The sequence below is a fragment of the Macrosteles quadrilineatus genome, unplaced genomic scaffold, assembly GCF_028750875.1.
Source record: "Macrosteles quadrilineatus isolate MER2022 unplaced genomic scaffold, UCM_ALF_1.0 Scaffold_5__1_contigs__length_97177068, whole genome shotgun sequence".
Lineage (NCBI taxonomy): Eukaryota > Metazoa > Arthropoda > Insecta > Hemiptera > Cicadellidae > Macrosteles > Macrosteles quadrilineatus.
In genome coordinates this window covers 83706843-83731674 of record NW_026542598.1, presented here as the reverse complement: position 1 = coordinate 83731674, position 24832 = coordinate 83706843, and the positions used below count along the sequence as shown (strand labels likewise).

The 24832-nt window shown below is 31.9% G+C and overlaps 2 protein-coding genes across 2 annotated transcripts in view; both read left to right on the top strand.

The window, feature by feature from the left end:
- LOC128995737 (zinc finger protein 710-like) overlaps nucleotides 1–2994 on the top strand; it is a 55433-nt gene extending 52439 nt beyond the window's left edge. The window contains exon 8 of the mRNA XM_054420755.1: nucleotides 1504–2994. Coding sequence (XP_054276730.1) covers nucleotides 1504–2994 — 1491 coding nt within the window. The remainder of the gene's footprint in view (nucleotides 1–1503) is intronic.
- Nucleotides 2995–4884: 1890 nt separating this feature from the next.
- The window catches only part of LOC128995736 (zinc finger protein 658B-like), a 42230-nt gene continuing 22282 nt past the window's right edge, over nucleotides 4885–24832 (top strand). The window contains exons 1-2 of the mRNA XM_054420754.1: nucleotides 4885–4896; nucleotides 6983–8501. Of these exons, the coding sequence (XP_054276729.1) occupies nucleotides 4885–4896; nucleotides 6983–8501 (1531 nt within the window). The remainder of the gene's footprint in view (nucleotides 4897–6982; nucleotides 8502–24832) is intronic.

Genomic DNA, 24832 nt, shown 5'->3' with positions numbered 1-24832 from the left:
TGCTGACCAAGTTGGTAAGTCAATCGCTATAGTTAAGTCATTCTATAAGTTGAGTTGATGAAAAAGTTCTTGTATTCAACAAAAATTAGTACTTTAGATCAGCACAATCTGCTGGTGGCTCAAACTACGGCGACTGATCCAAAAACTGGCAATGACTTTAACATGGGAATTGAATGTCTAGTTGTATCAATAGTCAAAACTAATAGTTAGAGACAAAAAAATCAGGCTTGTTGGTGAGTATGAAGTAGCCTGCTATAACCTACTTCCTCTGACAATATCAAGACTAATCCTAATTTTCCCTTGTACACAAGCATCTGTGAGTAGACTTAAATGATGTTACGATCTATTTTGCTCAAAATCCGTTGAGTGGCATGTGAAGTTGCTAGCAGAGTAAACTTTTTCCAGAGCTTTTTGTAATAGCAGCTCATTGAGGCAGTACACTTGGTTAGTTTATGAGCTACGTTTAATAACAGGATAAATAAATAAAGGGATTTAATTATATTCAAAAAAGGTGTTTAAAAAAAGTATTTAAAAAGGTGTCATCGGTGAGACTCGATCTGGTTACCTCTTGGACATCAGCCAAATACTTTATCCACTACACCATGAACACTGATACCGATGGCTGCACTTCGTATCGTTGCGGTAACAGTGTTCCCTCAAGAGAAGATAGTGACATCACACCCCCGCTCCTTCGCAAAAGGGGTTTTAATCGGGTTTTACCAGGAACCCGAGACGCTTGTCCATATTGGACATCTCTACAATAAAACTCATCACTCAGTACACCCCTGCACTAGTAAAAATACAGGGTCTGCACTAAAGATTGGAATAATTTATTTCCCAAGCCATTCATTGTTATTTTTTTATGTACAATGTTCTATGTGTGTTGGTTGGATCGGTCACATGATAAAGTTAATTTTTACTCATAATTGGTGCCAGTTTTGTTCAGCTGAATAAATATTGAGACCTAAAATTGATATTTTTTACTATCAGATATGTGATTGGTCAACATATTGGCTTTCTTGTTTTTCCCCATCAAACTGTGCGATTTCTTCTTATGTGGTAATAAAGTACATTGTTTACCAGGTGATTTTTCCTCCGGGATAACTCGTTATAAAATAGAAGTAGAGGACTTTTAAATAAAATATTGATCTCTAATTATAAGGTATTTATGATTGTTAACCGGGGCAACTCGATCACCCACATAATTTTTTTATTTATTCCCAAATTACTTTGAAAATCTATAGGGTAGTTATAACTTATCATTGGAATAAAAATGTTTGAATATTTTTAATGTATTTGAATTTAATACTATGTAATATTAATGTAAAATTTAAAAAATGCATTCTTTATGTTTTAACAATCTAGAAGATTGTGGAAATTATTTGTTAACATAAATTGATATGTAAAGTACGGTAATTTATTGTGTTTGTTTGGATCAGTCGAAACTCTGTTCCAGCACCAAATTACCACCAGTAGAATACTTACTGATTTGTTTGTTTGTAGGTCAGATCCGTTCAACGACAAAAACCAATGTCTATCTTAATGTCAACATCAACTGAAGAAGCTCAGACAAAGAATCAGAAGGAACCAATTCGACGATCTTCAAGAACCAGCACAAGGGATCAGCAAATAGGATTTGCTGGGAACCAAAAAGTCTTATCAGACTTATCACTACAAGGTAGTAAAGCTGATGGTAAACCTACGAAGGAGAATAAGGAAGAGACGGATCAAGGTTTCGTGTTGATTCCACATCAGTTGGGATTCGACGCTGGATTGTTAGTTCCATTTACGGATGATCCTAATAGCCCAGCATCAAAAAATGATGCCAATTTGGTTGGCAAGAAGAACAGAGGTCCCCGAAACCTTGAAGACAAACCTGTAAAAGAGCCTATAAGCACAAAATCCTTGAAATCTTCATCCCCTCCCCAATCATCCAATGCAGAAGTAGAAGCCGAAGAAGAATGTTTTTGCCCAGTGTGCAATATAGATTTTGGCTTCCCAGACATCCTGGATGAACATAAGAAAGGAAAGGAATTCATCTGCAGATCTTGTACCACTATATTCAACAACCATGAAGAACTCGAAGCTCATTTTGTCAGCCATCGTAAGTTCATTTGTAAGGTGTGCAAAAAGGTTTTTCACGTCAAGTCGGACCTTATAAGGCACAAGGGCACAGTGCAGGGTTGTAAAAGGCCAGAAATGCTGAAATGTAAATATTGCCATAACAGATTCGTGCATGAAAGCAACCTTGAATCCCATATGAAAACTAAACACCCTAACGCAGAGTCCCGTCCTTTTGCCTGTAATATTTGTAACAGTAGTTTTAAGATTCGTGGCACCTTCAGAGATCATTTAAAAGCATGTCACACGGTTTATGAGAGTATGGAATGTGACATTTGTCACAAGATTTTACCAGGGCCTTCTAGTTTGAAAACACACGTAAAAAGTACACATATTCAATCTGTGTCTGAAGTTTGCGAGATATGCAACAAAGTCATGGCGAGCAAGACGGCTTTCAAATTGCACATGGAGACTCACAACGGGGAGGAAAAGGTTTGCTACATCTGCGGAGCCGTGATCAAGGGGAAAACGACGTTCAAGCAGCACATTTATTACCACGAAAACCGACGACACTCGTGTAGCTTTTGCAACATAGTGTTCAACACGTTGTTGGAGAAAAACCGACACTACAGGGAGAAGCATGTTGCGCCAAAACCTGCGATTTGTGAAATATGCGGGAAAGAATTCAAGGCGAGGGAGATATTGAAGAATCATATGATGACACATTCTGATGAGAAACCTTACGTTTGTAGTCTTTGTGGCGCCGCTTTCAAAAGCAAAACAGTTCTCAAAACTCACAGTAGAGTGCACAGTGATTTGAGGAAATACTCTTGTAAAAATTGTGGAGAGGCATTCAGGTGGAAACAGACTTTTGACAAACATATTGTGAAGTGCGGGTCCTCGCAGAATGAGGCTGGAACACGAATCAATTGAAACAATTATATGTTTGAGAACAATTAATATGATTATTTTAAAAACTACACATATATTTTTACTATGTTATATTGTAACACATATGTATTAACCTTGGATACTGCAAGTAGAATCTTGTTTTGATAGAGATTCAAGTTCGGTTATGTTGAGTGTACTGATGTTGACTAAAGGTTTTTTTTCTAAAGGCCAAATTTTACAATCTGCTCTTTAATCTTTGGTTTTATTTGCAGTAAACAAGTAAGGTATAAATGTTACACAAAAAACTGGTCAAAATATAACATCACCAGAATCTTGCTTTATTATTTGAAATTGATTTATAATTAACTTCTTATTTGTTCAAACAACTAAATTTATGAGTGTCTCATGAACAAGTTAAGACTACTGAATTCTATTCATTGATCATCATTTTGACTAATCCATTTTGTATCTTAAACATTTAAAAAGAAAAGTGCCCTTCAACAAAGCTTATTGTATCCTATTATGATTTTAAAAAATGTTTATGTATTTTTAGTTTATGCCTAAGAAATGTAGTTTAAGCTATTGTAAAAGAGTATTATAGTTTTAAGTTAAGTTATAAAATTACCAAGAAAGTTTATGGGTAAGGCATTGAATTATATTTTTTCTAAAACCTTTTGTACAATGGAAAGGATGTTTGAACTGTTTTAATAATTTATAATTTATAATTATAATTCTTTCTATCCTTAGTATTTTAGCTTTGCTACTTCTTTAACTGAAGGTTAAATGACTATTAACAACTATACAATATCATTGCGTTTCTGTTTTATCATCTCAATATTATCTCAGATGTTATTCCATGGTAGAAGGAAAAAACATAGGTGTGCTATTCCCGTCATATGCTGACGTCACCCAGATTTCAAACACCATTTCACAATTTAGAAAAAAATATAAAAACAATAACAATCAAATCAAAACAATTACTTAAGGCAATACAATCAAGTGATTTTTGTATGCAATCTGGGTGACGTCAGCATATTACGGGAATAGCACACCTATGTTTTTTCCTTCCACCATGATTCCAGACAAAGAGAACATAAACATGTAAAAAGAAGTTTTATTGATATTTTTTCTAATTATTGTTTATTGACCTCATGTGAGTAATAAGTTTTCTTAACTTTGTGTTTACTCGCCTGTTACTTTATTGCCCTGTTGCTAACACCTACAACGTAAACATGGTCTTACAAAAAAGAACCTCGTGGCATTGTTGGATTTTTTATCGAATTGAAATTAACTGTGAAATATTCAAAAAGATCCAAACCATGCTCTGGACGAACTGAAACTTCATTTATTGTTTCTTTAAGTATTTAAAAAATCTGTTTGAAAATCGGTAAATTAGTCTTTTTTAAATGTGATTCTAGCTTCTTATTAATTGTTAAACATTAATTCATCCCCATCCATTGCAAGCTTTACCTTTGAATTTGATTAACATCATCATCCTTGTTATGAATAAAATTTGTCCAACATCGCATATCTCTCCCATGTAATTTCTTAACTCCAAGTTCAGTTTGTATTAAGTGTATGGTTTTTATTCAATTCATTTTACTTAGCAATTTAAATTGTATATTTTTATGGATATTATTGATTATCTGTTATTTCTGAATACTTTTTCTACCAATAATGTGAAACTAAAAATGTTATAAATCTATTAATTTTGATACTGGGATTACAAAGCTATGTGTGATTATATTCAACACTTAAATTCAATTTTGAAACACAATGATCTGATTGTTTATTCAAAATTCTACTTAACTACATTTTAAATATTTTTATAGCTCTTAAGCAACTTAAAACTAATTTGAAATTTTAAAGTAAAATTAATCAGTTTTTAATTTGTATATTTTGAAAGTTCCAAGCATATTGTGTCACCCAATCATGGGAGAAGTTGTATATATATAAAAATGTTAAATTTATATTTTTACAAACAACCTTCAAATGTTTATAGTTATAAGTCAATGGTTATAGTTAAGATTTTACATCACATGTTTGAGCTCAAATTAATGTATTCTGTAAATAAAAATTATATACTTACATATTTTTTTTCATTTATACACTTTATAGCTTTAATCAAATAAACTACATTACATAAATTTATTCATGTAGTTTCTTTCTACGTCTCTTACTCCAATCTGCAGCCTACTCATACAGTTCTTAATTTGTTTAACAAAATGATAGTGCTGTATAAAAATTGCAATAATTAAAAACAGTTAAATAATTTTAGTTAAGTATCTGAATTGCCTTTTCAACTGTTTTTTTTTATTTTGTACAAGCAAAGTAACTTGGATATACACATTTTATTCTGGTTGGATGATAACAACATAAGTAAGTCTACCTAGCCCATGTGTCTAAATCAAATACAAAATAGCTTTATTCCCTATATGGGATTATTGCTAAAACAGCTGATTAAGTTGTAGAAATGTTTACTTCATTACAGCTGTTTTTGAACATGGTTAGAAAAGGCAAACCATCCATAGCAGGGTGTTGTGTAAAAATGAATACAATCAAAATTATTTGATTCGTGATAAACCTCAGTAAAATGAACGGATCGCCAACTTAACACAAATTTTCTTTCATTAGCTTTGTCAACAACCCTTATAATGGGTAAGTGGTGGGAGTAACTATAATATTTCATGGGTAAAACCATAAAAAAACGTTTGAACTGTAATGTAGCATTGGAGGTTGTACCACATTTTTTAAAGTTAAAAGGACATTAATATACTAAATTTTGATTAAAATCATTGCAGGTGTATTGTGAAAACCTCAATTTTCTGTTATTTAATGGGGTTTTTATAGGATAACCACCATTAAAAATCTATATTAAAAAAATGGAAAACAGGAGATACTATAGATTAGTACACACATAAAAAAATTCATCGAACTTGGACACATTCATCACTTGCAAAACATTTTTGGGTTCAGGGGCAGGGGGGGCCAAAATGGTTACTGTATTTCAACGAGAAATTTTGATCAACTTATGAACTTTGAAAGCTAATGGGGCAATGTTCTGGGAGAGTATTTTGTTCTAAGGCCAAGCCTAGGTCCATCTAAGTAATTTTTCATTTCTTATCAAACCATAAGTAAATACTTTATAATAACTTGTGTATGAACACAAAGGCCATTTAGAAAATCCAATACACTTATAATATTAAGACCGACTTGAATTATACTGTTACATTGTTACTTTGGTCTAGCACTATGAATTTGTGGTACATAACATTGAAAAATTAATTGATTAAAGAGATCTATTTACTTAAGAAAGTATAAAATGTCATTAACAATCACGATTTAATATTGTTTGAGCAGAATGGTTATATTTCTCAATGGACTAATGGATTTGGAAGGTTCTCGCCTTCAGATCTAAAGGCTGCTAGTTTGACCAGAGGGGTATTAATTATTACCCAGATGCTCCTCGTTATTGGCGTGTGAATGATGATATCTAACTAAAGCTCTATTTGAGACATTCACAAGAACACAGCTTCGGCTAAGTCAAAATTTAAAAGTTCGGCTTTTAAAAGTTCCTTTGGTGTAAAACAAACAAACAACCAAAATGTTGAAAAATGTTTGTAACATAAAGATGATGCTGTAAGAATAAATTATCCAGTCTTTAGTCAATGACACAATGCAATAGGGAAAATGTTTAGTGAGGATTGATTTTTAAGATAAAAATAAAATACAGCGGTCTTTTTATATTATACACTTAAGAAGGTTTATCATTCCATTGATGTAATCCATCAATTTTGGGAATGAACATTTAGTACACCAAAGTGAAAGTAAGTTATTAATAACTGTATAATTGTAAATTAAACTTTTAAATTTTTCTTTCCCCCACCATTAGAAGGAGATTTGTATATTTTTCTCTCTACATTCTTAACAAGAGTTCCTGCTCGAGCTTGTAGCAAAAGCTGAGAGGTTACTTTAACTTTAGTAAATGATTAGTAATGATTGCAACTAAACCGATGTTTTTTGTTTGTAGGTTATCTCAAGGAAAGCTTCAAGTACAAACCCTTATTTACCCGAAGGCAGTTCTAGTCAGACTGAGGGACAAGGCTGGTTCCACATCAGTCAAGCATTGCCTCTCACCGATTTGCCATTTACTCCTGTTTTCACTTTCGAAACATTATCGTCTGTCCATTCAGAGGAAATAATCTCACCAATTGAAAAAACTTCAGAAGCAATAAATTGTCAAAAACCATCTAATATCGCTCATACCAGAGATGCTAGATTAAACCTGAATGTCAAAGTTCACTCAAGTCATGAAGGGGGTTCTGCTTGCAAGATGGATCCAAATTTCGTTCTAAGTAGTAACAGAAAAATTCAAACACGTAGTTCAGTCAACAAAAAGAATAAAGGCTCCAAAACAAAACCTGTAGTTTCTGAAGCTGAAAACGAACTAAGAACGGAAGATGAAAATACCGCTCCCTCTGATGAATCAAAAAAGTTTAGTGATGCTAAAGCACTAGATGACCCTGACAGAATGGAAACTGAATCAGAAGTTTTGAGTGGACCATCAGATGTGAAGAAACCCGCAAATAAATCATTCTGTTCAGTCTGCTATGTCGACTGTGGGAGTGTTGAACTCTTGCAAGAACACAAAGATAGAATAGGATTCATCTGTCGGCGATGTACTTCAAAGTTCGATACTCATTCTGACCTCGAGATTCACTTCTTCAATCATTCGCAGTACACATGCGAAACCTGCAATGAGGTATTTTATTTTAAGAAAGATCTTTACCGCCACAGGGACTCTGATAAGTGTCTCGTCCAGTTGAAATATTATGATTGTGAAATTTGTAGCAGAAGATTCCGGAAGAACTCGGTGTTGAAGATGCATATGTGGACTCATAAGAACATTGAAAAAAAAGAAGTGTGCATTGTATGTCGAAGAACTTTTAAAAGCTCTCAGTTGCTATTGCCGCACCTGAGTAAATGTCACGTTGCCTATGAGTACATGGAGTGCAGCACTTGCCACAGATTATTTCTTGGACCTATGAAATTGCGACGTCACATCCAAAAGATTCATATTGAGCCATCAGAGGAGGATAAAATGGCATGTCCGACGTGCGGTAAAATATTCTCAAACAAATCTTACATGAGCCGTCACATTCTAGATAAACACGATGACACTGAGTACGTTTGCACGGTTTGTGGTGAGTCTGTTAAAGGGAAAATAGCGATGGAACGACACACAAGAAACAAACATGCCAAACAACCGTTCACGTGCACCAGGTGCGACCAGCAATTTGAAACCGCATCAAAACTGCTAAATCACAAGAGAAAGCACTTGAAGGAGGAACAGCCACCTGAGGTTGCGTTCTGTGAGATTTGCGGGAAAACATACAAGAGTAGAGAAATTTATAAGAGACATCTTCGAAACCACTCGGATGAAAAACCCTTCAAGTGTGATGTTTGTGGCGCGGCTTTCAAGCAGAGGGTAACCCTAAAAACCCACAGTAGAGTCCACAACAGTGTTGGCAAGTACATTTGTAACAGATGTGGGTTGTCCTTCAATTGGAAACAGACTTTTGACAAACATGTTAACATTTGTGAAAGTAAAAGTGATAATACCGTAGATTCTTCATAATTGTGTGAAAAGTTCTTGTAGTTGCTAACTTTTTTCTATCAAAGGGTAAGTTTATTTTCAAACCTGTTTTTTTTACACCTAATGGTCAATATTCATTATTGTAAATAACTATTTACCTCTTTGTAGTTTGATGTTGATTATTCTAATAGTGATATAGATTCTAAATTCTAAATTACATATAAAGTTCCAACATTTTGGCTTAAAACACCTAACTTGTAAGATTACCATTTCAATTAAAAGTATGTAAGTATTGAAAAGACTTTTAGTCTCATTATTTGATTTTGTTTTTCATCATTGCTTGCAGGACTGATTTATGACATGTAATACATAGGTTTAAGTAGCTTCAATTCCATTCCAGTCTTAGGCAACTAGTTCTGAAAGATAATAGTTTCTTATACAACTATTTGAAGGCATTATTGACAACAGTGTTGAGAATACAAGGCTTGAAAATGAAACTACAATTTTTTGAAACTAGTTACCCTAGGACTGTTATAGAATTGACCATGTATAATTACTTAATGTAGAATTGTCCATAAATAACCAGTTGTGCTTGTAATGGATGAAAACACAAATTTACTCTAAGAGTTTTAAAATATTACTTTTCTTCATACTGTAGGGAATATAGCAGTTTTTAGATCTCTAAATCGTCCAAAAAATATTTTTTGGATTACTGTTGTAAAAAAAAATTGTTTTCGGATTACTGTAAATAGGGTAAGCATTTAATTAAGAAAAAACATATGGATAATTTTTAGGTTCGATAACTTCAAATTTTTTCTAGTACATTATGGAATCCCTGCTAGTCACACAATATTTTAAATTACATTTTTAAAGAACTGAAATGTAAACATTCATGACGTTTTGACGACTTTGTATAACCTAAAATTATGTGGTGTAATTTTGTAAGGATTGGAAGGTTATTTCCACAGGATGATGAAAATAGTTGATAACACGGAGGGAAAGATGAAATTTTACTACTATTTTACATTTTGAGCTGACAGTAGGATGTATAAGGCGGTCTTGCTGCTACCATTCTTGTTCTAAAAATTTATTTTAGCCAGTTCTTCTATAAAGTCAATTTTAATTCTTTATACCGTTTGGCACAACGTAGTTGTTTTGGTTTTGATTTTCCAGTAGGTTTTACTTCACCCAGTTAAATAAGTGATATTACAAACATTGAAGATCAGTGAGTCCAAGCTGATGATTCTTGTTCTGAAGAGCCCAACCATTTAAAGTACTAATTTCAAATGGTGCTAGAAATGTAAACTTTTCTTATCTATTCACCGAAATGAAATCAGTACCCATTTTGGTTTCCTAGGTGTCTTCAATGTCTGCTGTCTTCTCTTTTCTTCCACGTTTCACTGATTAGTGCTAGGTTATTTCCTATATTAAGCGTTTAACAATAAATAATATAAAGTAGTTTTCCATACATACTATCCATCTTAGTTGCTTTCAAGATAAAACTAATGGTAACACCAACACCTTCTAAATCAACATCTTTTAACATTACAAATTCAAATTATCATCTTTATAAAAGACCTATAGACATCACATAGCTGAGTAAAATATCCAAAGGAATCTTGCTATTACTTTGATTGGAAATGGTCCCCATTTCATTATAAAGTATAAAGAAAGAATTTTAATTAAGAATAACCTCAAGAACAAGGCCATCAAGAGCCTTGATAACAAAAGTTTCATTTTCAAGTACTCTTTATTTCTTATCACCCCTAATCACTTGTTATTGTAAACTATGTATGTTTATGACATTATTTTAAGGTAATGATAATCTTCATTAGAGCTTTGCCATTGAGGTTCTACTCTTGTATACAATTTGTTTTTGAATTTAGTTTGATCTTTTACATAAGTGGTTATAAGCGGTCTCTTTTGAGATATATACACAAATTACTGTAGAATATAGTATTTGAGCTGAAAACTAATTATTTTTTAAACACAATTGCAGTACTAAATAAAATAACGACTTTTTTTATTTACCAACATTTGCATGACAAAATACTACAAAATCATTTTATGAAAATTTAATTTATAGAACTTCCAAGAATGAAGATCTTATCATTTGTAGGAGACTAAAATCTTATTTTTTTACAAAATACTCTAAACCATACAAAATAAAGCAAGAATTAGTAACCAGTAAAATATCAGAAAATTATACTTTGAGGATATAAACTAAAATCTAATCTCACTAAAATCTTAAACCACACAAAAACATAAACCATCTTTAAACTATGGAACAAAGAAACAATCTTCTATCAACTGATATGTTCTAGAACTAAGAAATAAATGTACAATATTGAATTTGGAGAAAATTGCCTTGATACCACAAAACAAAAATGCTTAAAATCTTATCTCTGAAAAAAATCCCAACCCTAAAAAACTATGTTGTAATAAAAAATTTTCAAATTACTAAACAGTAGTGAAATGCCCAAAATCTCAACTCCAAAAAATTATTTTTACTCAAAACAAAAAATGTCTGAAAGACTACCCAAAAAGAAAAATACTCAAAATCTTAACCCATAAAATGTTTTTGAACTCAAAACCATAAAATGAGTGTCTAAGCCCCACTGACCTGTATGGAGAAGAAGCTGGATGTCAAGTAATGCTTTGTGGACAAACGTAGCTCTTAAGTAGCGGTTGTCACGGGTCACGATAAGGTGTTGTATGGTCCAGCGACTCAGCTTCAAGTAACATTACACCCCTTGGTGCCCAGCCACCCCTGCAAAGGGTACAGGTTACAATGGGTAACAATACAAGGTTTGTAAACACTAAACAAGCGTTGCCTTTGAGTTATGGTGGAGATTATGCACAATAGCTATGGTTGAGGTGTGGATTTAGAGCCCCTTCCTTGGATAGGAAAGATTACAATAGGGTAGAACGAGGCAATATGTGGTCTACATACAAGAATGAAAATATATGGCATCAGCAATCTGACATATACTTTCTCCCATTAGCTTTTAAAAACCCCCTTATAATGGGTAAGCGGTGAAGTAACTTGGGGAAAATCACCAAAGTGTGAATTTACTTTTGAACCGTAATTTTTACAGCATTGGAGGCTGTAATATTTGGTTGGAGTTAAAAGGGGCATAACATACTTAAATGTTAATCAAAATTGAGCTGTATTTTGAAAATTGCCAGAAAAATCCAAATTTCAAAAAAATAAACATCTGGAGATAGGATCTTGTAATTTTTGTTACCTAAATAAAAGATTCAATCAAAATCGGACCACAGGTGTGGTCTGTACTCTGTAGCTCTGTAAACATCCACCACACACCGACCACGGCCACCTAATTGGCAACATCGCAAGTATAGTCCAGTAAATAAAGACAGAAATAGGGGGGTTAACTTACAAACGGTCCGGTAAGTCTAAATTTTTTATATGTTGTCTAGGATGGTAAGTAGGTGTTAAAACCGCAAAATGCACAATTCTACCCCCTCCGCGCCCGCCGCCATATTGAAAAATCGAAAAATCGGTACTTTCTAGAGATTTTCGCCTATATCTCCGTTGTGGTGCGTTTTAGCGAAAAATATGTAATTGCAATGTTGTAGACAATTACATTTCCTATAATATAAGTATAACAATTTAGTTCTAAGACTTATGGATACGAAAATATTCAAATTATTTTACAATAAAACGTATTTTTTTGTTATTTTGCCAAATCTCTTTCTTTAGATCGCTGTAATTCAGTAATGAAATATTCTAGGATAACAAGTATCCCAATCACATGTATAGAACATTTAATTACCTACAAAATGCTTCTATTCTTTAGGCCAACCGTTTGATGTGGGGCTGAAAAACAAACAAAACAAATTAAAAGAATGGGTCTATTTTTTTTCGCTTTTGTGACCTAAAAATTAACAAATTAACTTTCAGTTTTCGGTTTAATTTTCAGTTAATGATACCATACCTACTGTACTTACTACATGTAACAGTGCAATGCTCATGATGCAGGTACTATATTCCTCCCTTACAAATATACACTGGTGAGAGGAGGTGTTAAATTTAAAACAACCCACTAACACAGCAAGTAAATTTTTAAAGATTCATTTATTTAAACAAAATAAGATCAAAATAAGATAAATACGTAATGTCAATGTTGTAGACGGTTAAATATCCTAATATATTATGTATAGTAATTTGTGTGGACTTGTATGGATACGAGAAATGGATACTGGAGAAATTGAAAAAGAATTGTGTGGCCTTACCGCACGCTGTCATAGCTGCTGCAAGACCAAGGTCCTTTGTGTCACCCCTTCTGACTAGACTAAGTATATTCATGTACAAAAAGTTTGGTTCAAAGCTTCTGGTAGATTTAATGTCATCTTTTGGATTTTCTTCCTCTTATCACGAAGCACAATTACTTGAAGTGTCTACCATCATGCAACAACAACTACCTCTGGTGAAACCCAACCGTTAAAAATTTACTTGCTGTGTTGGTGGGTTGTTTTAAATTTAACACCTCCTCTCACCAGTGTATATTTGTAAGGGAGGAATATAGTACCTGCATCATGAGCATTGCACTGTTACATGTAGTAAGTACAGTAAGTATGGTATCATTAACTGAAAATTAAACCGAAAACTGAAAGTTAATTTGTTAATTTTTAGGTCACAAAAGTGAAAAAATAGACCCATTCTTTTAATTTGTTTTGTTTGTTTTTCAGCCCCACATCAAACGGTTGGCCTAAAGAATAGAAGCATTTTGTAGGTAATTAAATGCTCTATACATGTGATTGGGATACTTGTTATCCTAGAATATTTCATTACTGAATTACAGCGATCTAAAGAAAGAGATTTGGCAAAATAACAAAAAAAAAATACGTTTTATTGTAAACTAATTTGAATATTTTCGTATCCATAAGTAGATATAATATGATGGTTTTACCTCACTTTCGGCGTTTTAGAGGCACTTTTAGGGCACTTTTTATAGGGGAAAAATGAGAAAAATTAGTGGCTCATTTTTTTGGCCACTTTTTTAAAGACCCAGCTCTCGACCTATACACCCCTATATAAACTTTCTACTTTTTTAATACTAAAAAACACGTATGGAATATGGCTCATTTTTTTTGGCCACTTTTTTTAAGACCCGGCTCTCGTCCAATACAAGCCCATACAAATGTTCAAACTCCATTAAAATTTCAAATCCACATCCATTCCTATGTATATTCTCAAAATCATGCGAGGTTTGTGCGTGAACTCGGGCATGCTTATGGCTTATGACATGCTCCCTTGGACATCCTTAGTGGAAATCCATGAGTTCTGGCTACTTGGGAATCCAAGCCATTTGACATACAACGAATCACCCTTTCTCCTAATTATCTTCTCTACCAAATACATGTCCTTATACTTTGTCTTTAACAACTCCTCTGTATAGAAGCCTCCCCTGATTATATTGCCATTTTCATCTTTCAAGATATAAGTCACAGGCTTTGTATTCTTAACTTCTGCTATTGTAAATAGTTCCCCTGTCCAATTTGGAGTATAACCTTTACTAAAAACATGTTTATACTTGGAAATCCTTACGCTATCACCTACCTTATATCTTGGCTTTTTAACTTGCTCTACTTTAGAAGTCAACCTCTCATGCACATATTTACTATTCTTAACATTCACTTGGTTAGGCTTCATTCCTATAGATCTATGCACTTTATTATTATATTTTCGAATTAACTTTGGAAGTAAATCCAACCATTTATAACTCCCCTGAGCACTAAATTCCCTATATAACCAATTCTTTAAAGTTCTCTGAAACCTCTCCACAATTGCAGCCTTAGTTGTAGAAAATGTGTGATAGTGATTAATATTTAATTTTTTCATAAGTTTGTTAAAATATTGATTAAAAAATTCTTTTCCATTGTCAGATTGAATGTTTTTAACCCCCTTTGGTAGAATGGTTTTAATGGCTTCTGTAACCACTAACCCTGTCTTATTCTTTAGTGGAGCAGCATAAGCTTTTTTAGAAAATGTATCTATTAAAGTTAAAATATATTTATTGCCAGAATTTTCTCTAGCATAGTTTTGCATATCAATTAAATCTATTTGTACGGTTTCATTTATACCTAATACTTTGAAAGACCTTCTTATGAAATTCTTTCTTGCAGGTTTATGAAGTTCGTATGCAATTTCATTCATTTTTTATAACATCATCCTTTCCTGTAACTCTAAATACATCACCATTAGCCCCAATCAATAGATTATCTTCCATTCTTTTAAATACATAGTTTTCTGGTATATATGGTCTATTATCTATATACTTAAATCCACTCAAAGATGTGGGGTCAGCAACTAATAAATCAGGATTGTATTCCATCAAATTAAAATTTTTTTCTCCATACACAAATTTCGATCCATCATAACGCATAGCTTGTGACATTAGACAAATATCATCCAAATGTTTCCCCTCTGGTAGATTTCTTATAAATTGATTTTTGGCATCCCAACAATATAGTTTTTTATTATAAGTTATAGTCTGTTCTTTTGTAACACAGTCAGTGTCATCAATGGCAGGTTTAACACGTACTAACCTTTTATTATTAAAATTCCAATAGCCTGCTTCCATTTTTGGAACTTGTGAAACATTCACAGCATCTTTACTATCTGTACCTTCCATCAAATTACTAATTTTCTGTTTCTTTGCATTCCAAACACCATTCTCTGATTCTAAAAATTCATAATTATTATCGTCTTGTATAAATTTACCATCTTCTTTTCGTATTAAAGTCTGTTGTAAAGTGGGCACATCATCTAAACTTTCACCCTTTTCTACATTAGTAATTTTCCGTTTCTTAGCATTCCAAACACCATTCTCTGATTCTAAAAATTCATAATTATTATTGTCTTGTACAAATGTACCATCTTTTTTTCGTATTAAAGTCTGTTGTAAAGTGGGCACATCATCTAAACTTTCACCCTTTCCCACATTAGTAATTTTCTGTTTTTTAGCATTCCAATTTTTATTCTTAGATTCTAAAAACTCATATTTAGTTTTACCTTGTAAAAAGACATCACCTTTTCTAGTTAATGTCTGTCCCAAAGTTGATACATCATCTACAAACTCCCCATCTTTAACATTACCAATTTTACGGTTTAAACCATTCCAACTATCGTCTTGTAAATTTAAAGTAGGTTCACTACTAGCCCTGGGTTCTGCAGGCTTATTATATGGATTATATAAACGATAAAATTTATCTATAAACATATTTTTATTTAATAAATAATTCCACTTTCTCTTAATTCCTCAATAATGGAATCTATTTCATTATCCACTCCTGAGTTACCGGCTTGGCGACTTAGCCAAAGAAGTCTTAACCTATCTACAAGCTCATTAGGATCATCCCAATAAATATAGTCTATTTTATTACCAGTCACTTGTCTCAAACCTTCACCAACAGATTTAAAAAGAGGTTTAATTATATTAAGATATTTAGTATGTCTATTACTTGAAATTGGTGCACCATCTTTGTAACTCTTTAAATGTCCATTTGTAGCTTCCAAAATCTCTTTATAATTTTGCAAATCAGCCGGAGTATAATCCTCAGGTTCTTTTAAAGTTAACAACTGCCACAAGCCTTTTGTCCCCTTGTAGGTTTTATTTGCAACTGTGACATCATCATTGGCAATATCAACTTCCTTATTTCCAATAAAAAATTTATTTGCTTCTCGTCTAATACCATATGTAGTGTCTGTCATACTACTTTTACTGAGGTAATTTCCTAAATAGTCTGATGCTAAAAGACCAAAATCTAATTTCTGTGGAGTAGATTGTTGTAATGGTTGCAATCTTGGTATTATTGGTATTCTAGATGGAGTCATTGGGAGAATCTCCATTCGAGGCCTCTCTGTTTTGGTGATTTTTTTTAATTCTTGTAATGGCTCTATTAAAGGTTGGAATGTTTGAAACCTCTCTTCAGCCTCTAGAAACTTGCCACGTTTTAAAGCTCTATATTTCTCTCGTATTTGATTTGCAGAGTCAACCAATTCTTGTTGAATGTTTTTCATCTTTTATTTACATTTTATTTATCTCATTTGACAAAGGATTGTACTCAAACACTTTATCATGTATTATCAAACAATATGCAGATGTATTTGCTGGCACATTTTCTGCAGTTTCAATCTCTAATTTAATATCAACAATTCCTTCCTTCACTGTTTCGTTCTGTCTAGAACAGTCTATTACAATTAGTGGATATTTCTTCATAAACTCAGCCCTACTAATCATAGGATCTGGGATAGTATTATAGTAAGTCTCTCTAAATCTCATAAACATCTCATAAGCTTTAGAGACATCTCCATTTTCAAAGTCTAAATTTAAATCACTATAAGGATAATATTCAGAGTTTAGAAATACTTTGAGATTTTTTAATTTACAGTGATCAAATTCATCAGTTCTTTTTCGTGCACTATTATCCCTAGCTGTTTGGAAACCAAATATAATATACCTAGGCTTCTCCAAACTGGAAGATGTCTTTACTGACCATGTATGTCTTGTAGTATTGGGATATGATGGAAGTTCATGCAACTCTAAACTTCTAAATGCAATTTGCAAATTTTTATTTTGCAATAACATCTTTTGTAATTGTAACTTTTCCCCATCTGATGGTATCACGTGTGGCATCACCCATTGAATTGAGTTAAGTGTAATTTTAGGAATCGTATCAGCAGTGCCACTGGCTGGAGCACTAGCGGTTGTTAATATACAATTCAAATCATTTTTGGATCTTTTCAACACCAATTCTTGTTTGACATTTACTAATACCTTATTAAAGTCCTCGAATACACCCATTAACAGCTCTAATGGCAAACATGTACTAAACTTGCCACCTTTATGGAACTCTTTTAAATTTGTGTCAGAATCAAATGCTACATTTGACAATTTAGTAGTTTTATTGTAAGAGCTCAATATTTTCATAAGACTAGAAATTCCTGGGTTTCTTACAATGTCTATTTCTTTACCTGCAACTTCATATCTAATTTCATCAAATAAGAACGCAAATGCATTATTTATAAGATGACCTTTATCATGATTCTCAATTTCTCCTTTAATATACAGATAACTCCTACATGGGAGAGTTAGCAAATCTTGATTATTAATACATATTCGAATTTCATCAGAATTATTTATTGCCAAAGTGTTGTGGGGAACATAGGAGTGATTTGTAATTTTAACCACACTATCGTCGAATTGGGATTTCCCTGTAACGTCTAGAAAATCTTCCATTTTTATTAATAAAAAATTTTAACTTTAGTCCTATTGACTTTAGGAACCTAGCATTTTGTGCACTTATAGATAAATTCTTATAAATTCTCATATCTTTTTTATATGACAAGTAATTGTAGTTTCTTCTCCGTTAAAGTCAATTGCCTTGTCGTGCTGATCGGCAAATGTAATACTGACAACATCTAAACTTCTCTTATTTACAGGAAAATATATAATATTTCTTGGAACTTCAATAATTTTGTAGCCAGGAGGAGCTTCTGGATAAAAGCTATGTATGGTGTGTGATTTGTTTCCATTTAAATAGGACCCGTTTGCAATATTACATTTTACTCTAATCACATTTACATTATTAATGTTTATTTTATTTGTAGATTCAAACTGTACACCAGGAGTAGAAACACCTTTAAATCCCAATAAAACAGACCCTAAACATGGTTTTGTAAAATCAAACACGTGGCTAGAAAGTAATGTCGCTTTCATAGTTTTATTATTAGCTGTAAGGAAAAAGTCTGGGATTTGCTTTTGAATTTCCTTTGCAAGCTCAACCACCTCATATGTTCCTTCAGAAATTTCTATTGTAACTGGAGCTTTGTGGTCATAATAGAAAACATCATCACCTTCTTCAATGGTTAATTTGTTGCCTTTAAGTTGATTTAATTTTGGAATAAGCCCTTTGAATAAAAGTTTGACTTTAGTATTAATTAATGCTTCTCCATTTTTATGTATTATAACTTTAAGTTTACCATCTAATAACTGGTTTAAATCATCAACTAAGATCTCTCCCTTTGGTAATGTTTTTTTCTCTACTTTGTAATATGTTAAAGTATTTAGAGGTTTTTTCACATTAAATATAGAATTATAACTTTGAAAATCAACTAATCCAATTACATAATCATCATTTAATTCTATGGGAGGAAAGAACACTGACTTTAGCTCTGGCTCTGTACCCGAAAATGTTATTGTAAATGAATCCATTTTTATAAACAAAAATTTTTTATGAATGATAAACATAAATTTCCACAAATAGAACTATTTAAATCTTGTATTTGATCAGTAGTATAGAAGATTTTATGTCCCTCAAAATATTTAATTACTTCTTTTGGAGGTTGGATTCCAAATGGGTCAAAATAAATTACAATATCTTTATTTTTACGATATGCTGTCCAATGTGTGCCAGATGAACTGTCTAAATTAACTATTCCGCACTCTTTTACTCTTGGTGTTAGATTTTTTAGCTCGTTTTTTAGGTACACCCCCCGGAAGTGAGGCACGTCTTTTGCGGCCTCTAACAGCTGGTAGTTGTCCATATTTTTTATTAAATTTTAATCCCATTCCCATCTTTGCTTTTGCCTTCATCAAATTTGTCACCGCATAAGCTGCAGCTCTTTCAGCAAGATTTGCATCCTTGGCCGTTACTCTAGTCCAAGCTAAGTCTGCTAATCTCATGTCTGCTTTGTTCCGAGCAGCAGTATCGGGATTATTCATGTAGAATATGTCATGCTCTTTACAATAAGAGTCTAGTTTATTTTTTGGAGGTACATTTTTAGCTAAATTCTCACGTATATTCGTTCCAGGTCCACAGTACTGATATGATGGTATGTGAAGTGGAAATGGAAGGTTATTTATAAGAGTATTCAATAACCCTCGACCCCTGTAAGGCTTTAGGAATAAACCTTTGCCCTTTTTACATGTTTTCTTATTATTTTTTACCATTTTTATTATATAAAAAATGTCTTTTATTCAACAAAAACACAAATTTAAAATAGTACATACTAAGGAAAATATACCAAAGAAGTTAGGTCTATTTCCTACCAATATTCGATGTGTTATTTGTGGTCCCAGTGGAAGTGGGAAGACGGTTGTAATTTACAATTTAATTGTAAGAAAGGAAGGATTAAAATTTACAAACTTATATTTAATATCTAAATCTTTAGAACAAGAAAAATATAAAAAAATAATTGAAATATTTAGTTTGTGTGACGAAGTGAAATTACACACGTGTACTGACTGTGAAATCACACCAAATGATGTAAAATCACAGTCAGTTGTTGTATTTGATGACATAAATAGTCAAAATATTACACAATTTTTTTCAATGGGTCGACATAAAAATATTAACTGTTTTTACTTGTGTCAATCTTACAGCAAAGTACACAAACATTTACGTGATAATGTAAATTTCCTAATATTATTTAAACAAGATGATTTGAATTTAAAACATGTATATAACAATCATGTTGGTAATGATTTTTCATTTAACCAATTTAGAAATCTCTGTCATCAATGTTGGGATAAAACTAAATATGGCTTTTGTGTAATAGACAAAGAAAGGTTAAAGAATAATGGCAAATATAGATTTATGTTTGATCAATTTTATAATGACCAAGCGCAAGGGTATTGATGCCATCTTCCAGAATGAACCTCTTGTCATCGTCAAAGGATAGTACTTTCTTATTCATAGTTAAGGTTTGAAGATGATGATTTGTAGATTTAATTCTTGTCACATTCTCATAGTAATCTTGCCCAGTGGCAAGACAGTTCAAATAATGTTGATGTCTAAGGAGATGTTTAACTGTAGCACCATCAGCTCCTTTAGCTTTCTTCACCTCTAAAGCTTGTTTGTCTTCTTCATATAACCATTTTAGAGGAATATAAGAATATAACTTTGGTCTTAAACCACAATATTCATACATAATATGACCATCTAATTCGTCTTTAAACTTGCCAGTGACTTTTTTATTTTTATCAGAGTATAAGAAATGGTCTTTACTATATCCAGAGGTATCAAAATAGTGCAAGTCACATTCTATTTCCTTGTAAAAGTCCTCTGTAACTATAGAATACATTAAAGAATCTGTATCTGTCATAAGAAATCTTTTGTTCTTAAATTTTGACATATAATTATAGTGGAAATCGTACATTATTACTTTACTAATATCCAAAATGGTCATTCCCAAATATATCGGCTTATTAAACTTTACAACTAATTTATTTAAATGTATAGCATGCAAATTGTTATCGAACTTTTTGCTACAGTCGAACCTTGGATTAGTGACATATTTTGTTAATAGTGACTCATCCTTGAGATATATATCACGAAACTTGCGTTGGTTCATAATTGTTCGACCAAAGAGACTATTATTTAACAATTTGTAAAAGTCTTTTTCAAAATCATTTTTAGCACATTTGCGTTTTTCAATATTAAAATTAATATAGGGTGCAAGCCATTTTGATTGTCTAAATTTTAAAATTCTATAGTATTTTGTAGCAACCAAACCTAATTCCTCATATTTTTGTAATGCTTTATAATGTAAAATATATTTAGTTTTGTCATTTAAATTAGGTATTAATTTGCCATTCATTTTCTCAGGTGCTAATGGATAGTCATTATGTAAATCATGTAAGCTTTTATCGTATTTTAAATCAACTTCTAAGATATATCCAAACTCATCATTTTGATTGTTTTTGTATATTTTGTAGTCTATCTCATTCGTCCAACGAAATCCATCCACGGGTAGTGTCTCACACATAGCTGTGGAGTATAGCGAGTTACAATCTAAATATATTAAATACACACTTTCTTGATTGGGATCATAATGTTTGCCCATATATCTATTATTGGCTTTAGCGTAACGTGTAGAAATCATACTGACTCCTCCTCTGATTGCACTTTCTATGAACAAATGCATGTCAATATCTTGAAATAATTGTAATTTTATACCAGTCATTCTAAGACAAGCTTCCCATGTTAGTCCTGGAAGTGAATACATATGTACGGGGTCAAGTTTGTAATCCTTTAAACACAGGTCTCTAAATGTCTCAAACACATCAGCCAGTAGCAATATATCTGTTTTAAGATATAAATCATGATATTCTTGTAAATTATGTATATTAAAATGGGTCCAGACATTTTTAGCATGTTCATATTCGATGGGAGAGATATGTTCTTTAGTTAAAGTACTGTAAAATTTTTCAATTGGAGGTAGAGACTCTGCAAACTTATCTGGTCCCGTCATGTATTCATAGGGAAATACACCTTTACGTTGTAGTAGTGGATTGTCTATGAATCTAAATGTATTTAAATTGGAAGCTAATTTGTATAATGGAAGGGACAGAAAGTTATAGGAATCCAAAAATACTAAATCATCAACTGAAAATGAAATGTACTTTTCCATATCCTTGGCTATGCAATTTAATTTACGATCTAACTTTGCATATTTTCCCAAGTGTTGCATTATTAAATGTCCATCGTAATTTTTCAAGTTATGGAAGAATACTGGTATTTTCTTTGTTACTTTATAGTTTAAATTACAATCATTATGGGCAGCTCCACGGTATCGGCCATTTGAATGACAATGTTCCCGTACCCTATCAAAATATAGGGGCTTTTCGCAAATGTGACAATGTGTTGAGTTTTGGAAAGATGCCTCTTGCTCAGGAGTCATTACAAGGGGAATATATATCGCCATTTGACTTTTAATAAAATCATAAGTCTCAAATAATCTTTCGAAAAACACATCCATAACATTTTCGCCACTATATAACTCTTCAGAAATAATCTTAGAATCTTTTACTACGACAAATGCAAATCCAGATGGAGTATGGTTGTTAGAGTTTATAAAGCACTCAAAATCAGCATAAATTACAAATGGGGCTTTAAGTTGATATTTATAATTTTTAAATTGTAATGTATCTTGTTTAGACATTTCCACTCGTTGGACATCAAAGTTTTTACAATATGTTATATGACACTCCAATTTATCTTTGGTGTAAAAATGTTGTAAACAAAACTTGCAAAAATGCTTTTTACTGTTATCTTTTGTTGACCGTAGCATTAACCTATTAAAATCACGAATTAAACAGTAATGTGATTTACGACCTTGTTGTAATAATAATAGATCTATATGAGTGTTACTATTCAGTTTGGTTCTTCTTAATGGATATATAAATTTTTGGTCTTCAACTCCAAATACATTAACACTTATATTATTCTTTCTTTCAAATTGATCTATGTCAGATATTTTTACGGGATATTTTATATTTGTCATGTTCAACTGATTTTCATAGGGTGCATAGTTAGAGACTCTATTAGCATGTTTAGCATTCCTTGGATGTAAAGCTGCTAAAATTGACCAAAGGAAGCATTTATTATCAACATTCTTTATATTTAAAACTGCTTTTGTCAATTTAATACTTTTTGGTGTGGGAATGTATGACTTTGGAGTTAGGGGCTTATACTTGTAAACGTGCAACTGCCAATATTTAGTATGGTCATAAATCCATCCACTGCCTTCGGCTTGATATTTGTGTATGGAAGCGTCAATCTTTAAAAGGGCATTTTCAATTTGAGGCTTTAAATCTCTCTTCTCAATGGTTAAGGTAGTAAGGCTTCTAAAATCTGCAATACATTCTTTCTCATTAACTAATTTTCCATTTTGATCTATTGTATATTTTAAAAATTTGATTCTCCTTACTAAAGTCCATTTTATTGGTAGAGGACAAGACTGAAGAGTACTTTTAAGTTCAGTTTTAATCGATTCACCAACAAATTTAATCATTGTATATGGACATTTGTTACAAGAATTTACATGTCTTTTAAAATGACCAACAACATTTCTTTTACAGAAATTACAAGTCTTATGAGTTTGTAATATATGAGATTTTAGAGCCATGTTATTATCACAGATTATATCACAAACTTTGCACAGTTTCACCTTCATTTTATGTATTACCTTGTAGTGGCGAATCAGGTTGCTTTTTTTGGAGAGCAATGCAAAACAATGTTGACATGTAGTCTTCATTTTTATATATGTAATTAAAAAATAGGTTGGAATCTTCTATATAGTAGAAATTACATTTTGACAATTTCAATTAATGAGAAATAATAATTTGAATTAGAATTTTATATTTTAATATTCAAAACAATTTCATACAATAAGATTTAGCAATTGTAATTTTCTAAATCAAAACTAAATCCAAAAACTTAAATAAAAAATACTTTTTAGCAATTCAGATTGCTGAGTCTACATATATACAGAGTGAGTGTTACCTATTTTAAAGGAGACTTGACAAAATTATATAGTGAATATAATTCGGCTAAGTTTTTAAATAATAACTTGTGCACACTTTTGACTCAAAGTCCCCCCCCCCCCCGTGAGTGAATTTGGCTAAGTTTTTAAATAATAACTTGTACACACTTTTAACTCAAAGTCCCCCGGTGCATGAAGTTTGGCTAAGTTTTTAAATAATAACTTGTGCACAATTTTGACTCACTTAAAAATAGTAATAACAAAATAAGTTATTTTTTTGGATAGAGAAGCAGCACACAGTTGACATGTAACTAAAAAACAAAGTTAGCATCTTCTATATGATGGAAATTACATTTTAGACAATTTCAATTAATGGGAAATAATAATTTAAATCAGAATTTTAAATTTTAATATTCAAAACAATTTCATACAATAAAATTTGGCAATTGCAATTTTTTAAATCAAAACTAAATCCAAAATCTTAAGTAAAAATACTTTTTAGCAATTCAGAATGCTGAGTCTACATATATACAGAGTGAGTGTTAGTTATAGAGAAGACTATGTTACCTATGTTAAAAGGAACTCGACAAAATTATATAGTGAGTATAATTCGGCTAAGTTTTTAAATAATAACTTGTGCAAACTTTTGACTCAAAGTCATGAGTGAATTTGGCTAAGTTTTTTAAAATATACTTATATACATTTTAAGTTCCTTAGTGACTGTTCAAAATACTCTAAGTGTTTAAAAATAGACTTATATACATTTTTTACAAGTTCCTTAGTGACTCAATTCGGCTAAGTTTTGAAAAATGGACTCGGGAAATTAGCTACACTCCTAAGTTAAAAGAAATACAGAGTAGGCCTATGAGTACAAGCATCAATTACGTCACCAATTGATCCCATGACTCGACACGCGACAACATATTACAATAGTCTAGCTTAGATGTCAAAGACTTACCAAAACAAGAAGATCCAGGTGGAAGAGTTAG